Below are 10,248 nucleotides of genomic sequence, written 5' to 3' on the forward strand. Positions count from 1 at the left end.
GCCCAGAAACGCTGGCTCCTGAGCCCACTGGGAGAGGAAGCTCTAACTGCCTGCTCCTCCTCTCCTCCCTGTGCTGCTCTCTGTCCAGACCATCCAGCCTGTACCTCCCTCTTCCCATCGCTCCTGTATCTGTGCCCTTGCCCTTTCAGCCCCTGCCCTTCTTGGCCTTCCCTGGATGTAAGAGCTGCCTGTGCTGCTCTTAAAAACCTGTACAAACCTGTACAAACCTTACAGGTTTGACCTGCTGCCTGCCCCCACCTCTGTTGGTGTTTTTTGTCTGTGTTTTGCCCCCAACAGTCAGGCACTGAGAACCATTCTCCCTACAGATCCCTTACTGAACCCTTCTTGGAGAAGCCAGGTCTCTTGGGTTCCATTCCCAACTTTGCCATTGATTCAGTTCTCATGCCTCGCAATTTTACCTCCCCTAATGCATCACCTTTGCCCCTCCTAACCCTGAATAGCATATGCGGAAGAGGAAATTCATTGCCCATGGTCTCCTTTTTTCTCCGTGTTCAGCACTTGTCCCTCTCTCAGTCACTGCTAGTCAAGGCTGTTCAGAACCAACTGAGACTCAGGACCATTGCCCTAAACCCGTTCACAAAAGTGTAGGGAGTGAAATGTTTGCAAAATGCTTCCAAGGGACAACAGAGCAGTGGGAGGTACTGGCCACCTCGTGAGCAGACGCTGAACTGGGACTGCATCCAGGTCCCACTCTGTGAGAGATGTTCTGAATGACTCCTTGAGAGTCACTCACAATCTCAGAGCCATGGCAATATGACAGGTGGTATATATCACTTTTGAGATCAGAAAGGGTAGCACTGCTTTTACTCTGTGCCTGTTCCTGTCACTCTCCTGTCTGCAGGCAGGACTGTACACAGAGGTGGGAATCAGAAATTGAGAGGAATATTCATTTGTCTGCTACATTAGTGACAGCCCTGTCAGACCAGCCACCTCTTTACACTCACCATGTCTCAATTCCCATCTGTAAAGGGAAATTGAAACACTGCTTGGCCTTCATGTAGACAGGCCATGAGCCATGGGCAACCAAGCAGAACCTCAAAGCTGTGGCAAGGCTACATAGTCAGGCATCCAGGAACGCCTGCAGTAGGGGACCCATGCTCACATGCCCCTTGCAGTGCTTCTGCTTCAGGTGCTCACCCTGTCAGTGCTCACAGGGAGCCCTTGCCCCATCCCCTACCTGAAGGCAAAGGCACCAGCTAAAGCTCCATTTCTTTCAGAGCTGCTGCAGTCTCCATAGTCACAGTGAGCCACTGTTGGGCCACGCTCTAATAACCACAGCACATCCATACAAACACTGAAGAGGAGAAGGAACCCAAATTATGTGTTTTTGTTTTGTTTTGTTTTCCCCAAGGGGATCTGTGCCTATGTGTACATCTGATATTCCACCAGCTCCAGAAGTTAAATACATGCAGGCAGATTTCTGTGTGTGTGACAGAGAAATTCATGTTTCCCCACACAAACTCACCTGCTTTCAATACAAATGCTTATTTTTGGGGCAAGAGAATGATAAAGGAAGCCCAAGTCCTGAGGAGAGCTGCCCTATGAAACAGAGAGCATATATCTGGGTCACTGAGTCCAAATCACAGGCAGTCCCATCAGCTGTCCTCCCCAGAAAGTCCTCACTTGGGCACAACACAGAACTGTGTAGTAGCTGTCACTGCCAAAGGCATTTCCAGCCTGTGTCTAGCGTGCGATGTTTATTGTAGAACCAAACCAAAAGGGCTGGGGCCGGGGGTACTATCAAACCGCACATCAGTACAGGAGGAGCAACCACCTTAGCTCACCCAACGTGTTGGTTCAGGGCTGAAGCCCTGCTGCCATCACACCTCTGCCTGCCATCAGCTGGGAAGGGAAAATCCTGGCTCCATTCTCCCAGAGAGGAGGAGGCTGTTCCACCCATGGGGATGATATTCTCTCCTCTCTCCCAAACCTCACCTTCAGCATCATCAGCCCAAGGTGGCATCTAAATCTGGGGTATGGGTTCACTCCAGGGTCAGAAGGGGGGAGCAGGGTCCTCCTTACTGCCAGCCTAACCCTACCTGTCCTGCATGCCGGCTGTGTCCAGGGGAGCCTGCTGAAAAGCATGTGGGTGGCAGAACTGAGAACAAGGCTCTGTCTGTCTCCAGCCAGCCAGCAGGCCGATCAGACAATCTAAGTGTTTAATTGCAGTGTTTCTGCAGTCTCTCACACCTTTCCCTGTGTCACCACAGGCTTTAGCACCTCACCACGGCACAGAATGATGGAGTATGAGGACTTCACCAGCTTGGCTGGGTACTGGAACCCCTCTGACAGTTACCAGTTCAGTCCTGCTAGCATCATTGTCCCTGTGGTTTTCTCCCTCATCTTCCTCCTGGGCACAGTGGGCAATAGCCTGGTGCTGGCAGTGCTGCTGCGCAATAGACAAATGGGCCACAATACCACCAACCTCTTCATCCTCAACCTCAGCCTGGCTGACTTCTTCTTCATTGTCTTCTGCGTGCCCTTCCAGGCCACCATCTACTGCCTTGAAGGCTGGGTCTTCGGCTCCTTCATCTGCAAGGCTGTCCACTTTTTCATCTACCTCACCATGTATGCCAGCAGCTTCACACTGGCTGCCGTCTCTGTGGACAGGTAATGGTCTGGCGACGCCCCCCGGCTGGGGAAGGAGGGCAGTTTGAGAAGCTGGGTGGAGTGAGGGCATGGGAAGGCCATAGCCCATCGCCAACAGGCAAATCATTCAACCCCCAGTGGTGCTGGTCCATGCCAAAGGCAGTTTGGGGACCACTTTTAGCTCCTTTTCCCTACCAACCCCCAAGCAGCACTTCCAGCTCTCCTCTGTGCAAAGCTGGTGCTGCTCCTGCCTGCATTTTCTATAGGGAAGACCTGCCTTGTAGGTAGGACACCTGAGACCCAGGCTGAGCTCCACACTGTGCCAGGGACTCCCCCTCACCCAGCTCCACGTTACAGATGGCATGCCAGGGGCAGTGGCTATCCCCAAGCCACCACTGCAGGAAAGCATCAAAGCATCACATGAGGGCAGCAAGGTAACCAAAGAGCACTAAAGGAGAAGCCATATAAATATACAGGAGAGATCCCAGTCCTGTAACAAATCTCTTGTTCCCCTAGAGCTGCCGGCCCAGCACAGAAGCTGTTACCTAACAACTCTGCTCCCTCACCTCTCCCGAGCCCTCCTGGGCCCCACAGCAGCCTGTACAGAAAGGCACCCACACCGTGAGCCAAGTTTCTTCTTGGGAGATCACCCAGGCCCTGCTCCATCCATCTGAATTGTTCCTAAGGGCTCTGCCTTGTTTCCCCTCAGTGTAGGATTGCTGTGCTGAGCTCCACTTTTGGCTAAGCCTACACTGACGGTGCAGGAGGAGGAAGCCTGATGGTGGGAGCTCCCACCCTGATGGTGGGAGCTTACCCGTCTGGGGTAAGCTCCCAGCCTTGCCTGCCATAGAGAAAACATGTCCTGGTCTATCTCGCCCATTGTCCTTGCCCCTAAGGGTACTAAAACAAGTTGTCTGTGCTCACAACTTTTCTCCATCCCTTACGCACGAGCACCGAGCCATTTTCTCTCCTTTCTGACATCTTGCAGCTCCTGCTGGACTGCCAAGACAAACGTGGGAAAAGGGATTCCCCTTTGCTGCTTGTTCCCCCTCCTGCCTGAGCATGCAGCAGAGTTCTGCCAGCTTTGCTCTTTAGAGTTGTCTGGGGCTGGGGAAGCAGAGCTGGCTGTCACGCTGCCTCTGGACACCATGTGCTGGAAGAGGGACAGGCACCCAAAGGCAAGGGCCCACCTGCCCCGCCCCCAGTAGCCAGACTGAGGCACACACAGACCTGGTTACAGTGAGCAAACCTTTTCCCTGCCAGCCTGATGTGAAAACTGGAGCAGGCTGAAAATAGGCCCTGAGTGGGCAGAAGCCTGCACTGCATCCACCATCCAGTGAAGCTTGCCCAGGTCCCATAACCTCAGCTCAGACCTTTCTCCTGCTGCGTAGTTTCTGCCAAGCAGCGAATATCTGCATGGTCGTGACAGCCCCATTTCTGATCCTAGCGCAGGGACGTGACTACCCTCCCTGCACAGAGGTGTCAGCCAGCCCAGGCATCCCTGCTGTAAAGATAAAAGCTGTTTCACCCAGGACTCTATCTCAGATGGGGCATGAGATAGTACATAGGGCCCCTACTCAGGGATCTTCAGGAGAACAAAGGAAACCTTCTTGTTCCCTTTATGTGGCCAGCTACAGCTTGGCTGAACCATCAGCTGCGGTTGCTTTGCTCTCCCTCCAGGTACCTGGCCATTTGCTACCCGCTGCGCTCCCGGGAGCTGCGGACCCCCTGCAATGCCATGGCTGCTATGGCTGTGATCTGGGGCCTCTCCGTGGTCTTTGCAGGCCCCTACCTAAGCTACTACAACCTGATCGAGTGGGAGGCCAGCTACATCTGCATGCCTGACTGGGAGGAGTGGAGACGCAAGGTCATGGACACCAGCACATTTGCCTTTGGCTATGTCATCCCAGTGCTGGTCATCAGCCTCTCCTACACTAGGACCATCAAGTACCTGTGGACAGCAGTGGAACCCCTGGAGGACGTGTCAGAGTCCAAGAAGGCCAAACGGAAAGTCACCAAGATGATCATCATTGTAACCATCCTTTTCTGCCTGTGCTGGCTGCCCTACCACGTAGTCATCCTCCGATACCTCTATGGAGACTTCCCCTTCAACCAGGCCACCTATGCCTTCCGCCTGCTTTCCCACTGCATGGCCTATGCCAACTCCTGCCTCAACCCCATCGTCTACGCCCTGGTCTCCAAGCACTTCCGTAAGGGCTTCAAAAAAGTCTTCAGCTGCCTCCTGAGGAAGAAGCACCGCAACAAGGTGCACGTGCTGCACGCTGCTCATGCTGTGCCGCGCTTCGAGGCAGCATCGACGGAAGTGTCCCAGATGCACGGGGACAATAACCGGTGTGAGCTGAACCCAGACTCCCCGGCAGCCCCCTCCCGTCCCTCCAAGCACCTTCAAGTTTGTTAGTGGCCAAGCTCTGCACCACCTGCCCCCCAGCTGCGTTGCCAGCCTCAGGCCACCCTCTCCCACCCGATGAATGAGGATGCTGGGAAAGGCAAGCCAGAAACCCTGATGTCTCCTGCTTCTGGCTTTGCCATTCCTTTTCTTTCTGTGTGTCAACTGTTCTCCTAAGCAACGTACTACATGAAATGGACCCAGATTTGCACCAGATCCTCAGCCCACCTGAAGTTCAAGGACTAAATCTCCAGCTCCTCTGTTGGCTCTCATCCTTCCAAGTTGTCTACTCAGTGCTCCCACTACTCTGGACACATCGGCTTGTTGTCACAGTCTCTTCTGCCTCCCACTGTCCCATCTAGCCAGTGGTCCCCATGGAGTGTCAGGGGAGGCAGGCAGTGTGAGCAGGGCCAGGTGAGCAAAGGTAGTAGGGAAAGCAACTGCCACAGCCCGTGGATGGTTGCAATGATGGCTTTTGCACTGGATGTTCTGCTCTCCCAGTGACCAGGTCCTTCCCTGGGGCACGGGGTGGGCCACAGGCTCTCTGTGTGGGGGATGTTGCTGCTGTACATACTAGGGAGACATCTTTCTAACCCAAAGCAAATAAATGCACTTTATTAATCCAGGCAATAGCAGGAGCTGTGGTAGTCATCTGGGGTGGGGATGGGCTACCCATACCTCAGTGGGGCCTTTCTCCTAACTGGTGTAAATCAGTGTACCGCAAACATCATCACTGAGTGATGTCTGCATCCCAAACCCTACCTGGCATAGACTCATAGACCAGCACCTTCCAACCAGGGTTGGAAGGGAGCTTAAAGACCATCCAGTTCCAACCCCCCTGCCATAGGCAGGGATGCCATCCACTAGATCAGGTTGCCCAGGAACACTTCCAACCTCGTTTTGAACTCTTCCACTGATGGGGCATCCACAGCTTCTCTGGGCAGCCTGTGTCAGTGTCTCACCACCCTCATAGTGAGGAATTTCTTCCTAATATCTGATCTCAATCTCCCCTCTTTCAGTTTAAAACTATCTCCCCTTGTCCTGTCATAATCTGCCTGAGCAAGAAGTTGCTCTCCATCTTTTTAATAAGCTCCCTTTAAGTATTGAAAAGTTGCAATGAGGTCTCCCCGGATCTTTCTCTTCTCCATGCGGAACAGCCCCAGCTCTCTCAGCCTATCTCCGTAGGAGAGGTGCTCCAGCCCCCTGGAGACAAGCTACCTACAACACAGGCACACATTGTGCTCAGGAAGAGCAGTTGGAGGGACAGGGTCAGACACGAGCACAAGCACAGCACTGCTCAGCCCAGGTCTGACTGCCCAGATAAATACAGCCCCTGGCATGAGGCAGAGGTGGGGAGAGGCCTCAGATGGAATTGCCCAGGATGGCCACAGCCTGCTCACACCTAGCACCCTGCTTGTGGTCCTGAGAGCCCCCTCCAGGCCCCAGGAACAAGGACATGGAAGGACACCCAGCTCAGGTGTGTCGAACTCTCTCCAGGTAGCACAGGGTCTGGCTAGCCTATTTTCTACAGGCATCAGGAAAATGATGGAAAAATGGACATAAGATTCATTAATTACCATGTCACACTATGGTAGAACAGAGGTTTTACAGATGCCTCTCTTCTTCTGTAAAATATCCAGTTCTACTGAAAAAAATCAAGTGACTTTGATGAGAACTATTTTCTATAACCCACTTTGATTGGCACTGTCTACCAGATCATCCCTGAATGCTCGATTAGCATATGAGAACAATACAGAACCAGAATAATGCACACTAAGTGGGTTAAAACCCCATTAGGATGACTGTGCCACAGATCGCTGCTAGAAAGGGAGAATCAGTGCTGAGTGAGTACTGCTAGTGACGTGGGATCCTTCATCACAGCCAGCTCACTTGGCAGGCTGGGAGAAAGCAGGAGTTTGGCATTTCAGTCTGGCTGGATGCTGCCTGCTTGTGCCAGGGAACAATGAGAAGCCCAATTTGCAGGCTGGGATCTCAGACCTGGCTGGGAACAGGACTTGTACATGCTCAGAATGGTTGTACAGTTCTTTTACCAGGCAAGGTGACAGTCATTAAGGATTGGCAGCAAGACCTCCACCCTGCCAATGGAAGCGGCTCACATCAAAGGCTGTCTCAAATTAAAACAAATTAAAGGACAGCCCCAGAGATGGGAGCCTGCAGAAGCTTGGGTAATCCCAGGTTTGCAGGGGAGCAGGGCCCACTGTCTGAGCACACAGGTTCTCTGGAGTGAGATGAGGTCTAGAAATACCACCTGGTGGGCAGCTAACCTGAGCAGAAAGTCACTGAGTAGCTCCTTGGCCCCTTTCATGTACTGGTAGCAGTGTTTGCATTGCCTCCCCCTCTGCTTCACACATGGCCTTACTCCCTATGCAGGATTTGACTCCCAAATCTCTGTCACTTGTGGGCTGACCATACTGATAACCTGAGCAACATTGCCGATACCACTATAAAGTATACAGAACCCAGGGATCTAATTTTTAAAAAAAAAAGTATAAATTGCTCTCGCACCTCTCTTGCGCCTCCTAACACTCAACAATCACAGCTGCTGAAAGCACTCCATACTCTTCTGGGGATGCCCAGCAAGAGGGAGTCCCAATCCCAACATGTTAGGGGGAAGAGGGAAGGTCTGGGACAGTGAGAAAAGTTGAATCAGCAGCAGGAAGGCAAGGAGAGAGCAGAACAAGCAGGATGAGGGGATTCAGCAAGATGCTGAGTGATTTCGGAGTTAAAGTGCCAAGCATCTCCTACGCTGGCTCCAGCATTTTGGAGTCCGCTTCCTCTTGGACCAGAAGTCATTTTTGCTCCCAGGGGTATGTGAGACACAACACCTCCATTTTCACCAGCTGCTTAAACAAGTTCTTGCTCATGTCTGTTTGTACCTACCTAGCCCGTCAGCAAATAAATGCATTCTTTTGTCTCTTGCCCACTTAAGCTTTCAACCTCCACAACTAACTTTCTATCTGTCTGTAATCCACTCCGTCCTCTAGCCAGCCATGTGGGCAAATTTATCCCTCTCCTCTACTGCCACTACCCCATCCCAGCTTTCACAACCAGCAGCCCAGCAATGGAAGTCCTTAGGGACCAACCTGCGCCCTTACCTGTATCCTGAAGCTCATTACAGAGCCCTGCCACAACGCCTCCCCCCACTGCCTGCGCTACAAGAAGTGGGCAGGGATGGTCTTCTGGAAATGAAGAACAAACCAAGGTTTATGTCCCCCATGCCCCATCCCAGGAAGGAGAGAGGCTGTGAAAACAGGGGACACGAGGAGGTACAGCAGTTCTGCTAGAGCAAACACCCCGAGGACTGGGCATTGGCTCCGCCAATTCAAGTCAGCTTCAGAAGCAGGAGTCTCACCATGACCCAGCATCAGCCTCTGCACCACCTCCTCTCCTGAACAACATCAAGGAGATGGGACCAGACAGGCATGAAACATCACTTACTTGTTTGTGACTCCATGGAGCAAAAACCTGACTGCCAGGTCAGCTTGCGAGCTGTCATTTCAGATAGCACAAGTGCTGTCAAACCTGGGGCACACGTCAACACAATCCCTGTCTCTGCATTTAGAGAGCAGGGCTTTTCATGGGGAGGCACGAAGCCCGTCCCAGGTGACACTGAAGACAGTGCCCATGCAATATGACTTTGTGACGTGCGGGCAGAGCTGCTGGATGCCTCTCCTCTTCAGCATCAGACCCGTGCACACTGCTGGGAGGCATCATGCCGCTCGTACTTCCACAACGTCGTGCACAGAACTGTTCTAACACAGCTTCTGAACCGAAACGCAGCCTGTGGCCCCACTCCGCCTTCCTCTGTACAGGTGCACCACGCATCACCGGCTCTCTGGGCCATGCATCTGAAGAATCAAGCCAAAACCATTTTCAACTCCATTAACAAAGGCTGTGACAGTTACCAGCAGCTGAACATCCAGCCCTTATAAACTGGAGTCAAATCTTGCTCTAAATTCACACAACTGTAAGACCATGCATCTTGGTCAGCGTGGCTGCAGCCTGCATCTTTGCCTCACGGTGATTGCCCTCCCCTTGCACCACCAGGATGGTTTGTTCTGGCAAATTAATTTTACGTGATTTTTTTTTTTTTTTTAATGCAAAAACGAGAAGCACATCTCATTAGATTTTCTGTATGAGCAGCATTCATAGAATGGTTTGTGTTGGAAGAGACCTGGAAGTCCATCCAGTTCCAACCCCCAGCCATGGGCAGGGATGCCACCCACTAGATCAGGTTGCCCAAAGTCCCAACCAGCCTGGCCTTGAACACTGTCAGGGATGTGGCATCCACAGCTTCTCTGGGCAAACTGCCTCACCACCCTCATAGTGAGGAATTTCTTTCTAATATCTGATCTCAATCTCCCCTCTTTTAGTTTAAAACCATTACCCCTTGTCCCATCACTACACATCCTGATGAAGAATCCCTCCCTATCTTTCCCACAGGCCCCCTTTAGGTACTTGAAGGCTGCTCCAAGGTCTCCCTGGAGCCTTCTCTTCTCCATGCTGAACATCCCAGCTCTCTGAGCCTGTCTTCACAGGAGAGGTGCTGTTGGCCATTCCTCTGCTGATGCAGCTCGGGACGCAGTTGACCTTCCCTGCAGTGGCACAACGTTGGAGCGGCAGAGCATTCCCTCAGCACTACTGCACCTCTCAGTAATGTGTTGAAGGTTCTGCTAAGGAATTGATTTTTATGGCCTCAGTCAAGTCAAGCACCGTGGTCTGAATTTCAAAACTAGTTTGGCACCTCTCAATACTAAACAACATGGAGCACAAGTAACGGCAGAAAACATTGTCAAGAAAGGAGAAAATAAATTACAGCATGTCCTGTGGGTGCTGCTCTCTGACCCTGCAAGAGAATGCACATGGGGGTACAGGAGCCCACCAGCTGGATCGGGGCCTCCAGCCTAGCCCCTTACTTTACGCTACCAATAATCCAAACACGTACTAGAAAAAGTGCCTCTGTGGAACCTGCGTCATAAACATTTTCAAAGGCAGAGAGCCAAGGTCCGGAGAAGATATTTGCCCAGGTACTTCAATCCCCCTACAATGGGGACCACAAAAATGGAAGTCAGGTCAGCACCGTGGCCGGGGGGCCATCGCCACTGCGCAGTGGGATGCAAACCTCACGTTGTGCGTTGGGTGGAGGCAAGCAGGGAAAGCTGTAGAGAGGTGCCCTGGCTTCCACGAGCCTTCAGGTCTGCTCCGATCGA

The 10,248-nt window shown here is 52.4% G+C and overlaps 1 protein-coding gene across 1 annotated transcript; it reads left to right on the top strand.

Annotated features, from left to right (window-relative positions):
• Nucleotides 1-2,242: 2,242 nt before the first annotated feature.
• LOC311445179 (galanin receptor 2b-like) lies at nucleotides 2,243-10,203 on the top strand (the record flags this gene model as incomplete). Its single annotated transcript, XM_084537010.1, has 5 exons — nucleotides 2,243-2,631; nucleotides 4,291-5,020; nucleotides 5,300-5,431; nucleotides 8,023-8,304; nucleotides 10,030-10,203. Exons 1-5 carry the CDS (start codon nucleotides 2,258-2,260, stop codon nucleotides 10,201-10,203), a joined length of 1,692 nt encoding a protein of 563 aa, XP_084393136.1. The 5' UTR covers nucleotides 2,243-2,257.
• Nucleotides 10,204-10,248: the final 45 nt, after the last annotated feature.

Source organism: Aythya ferina (assembly GCF_964211825.1).
Source record: "Aythya ferina genome assembly, chromosome: 15".
In the NCBI taxonomy this organism is placed as follows: Eukaryota; Metazoa; Chordata; class Aves; order Anseriformes; family Anatidae; genus Aythya; species Aythya ferina.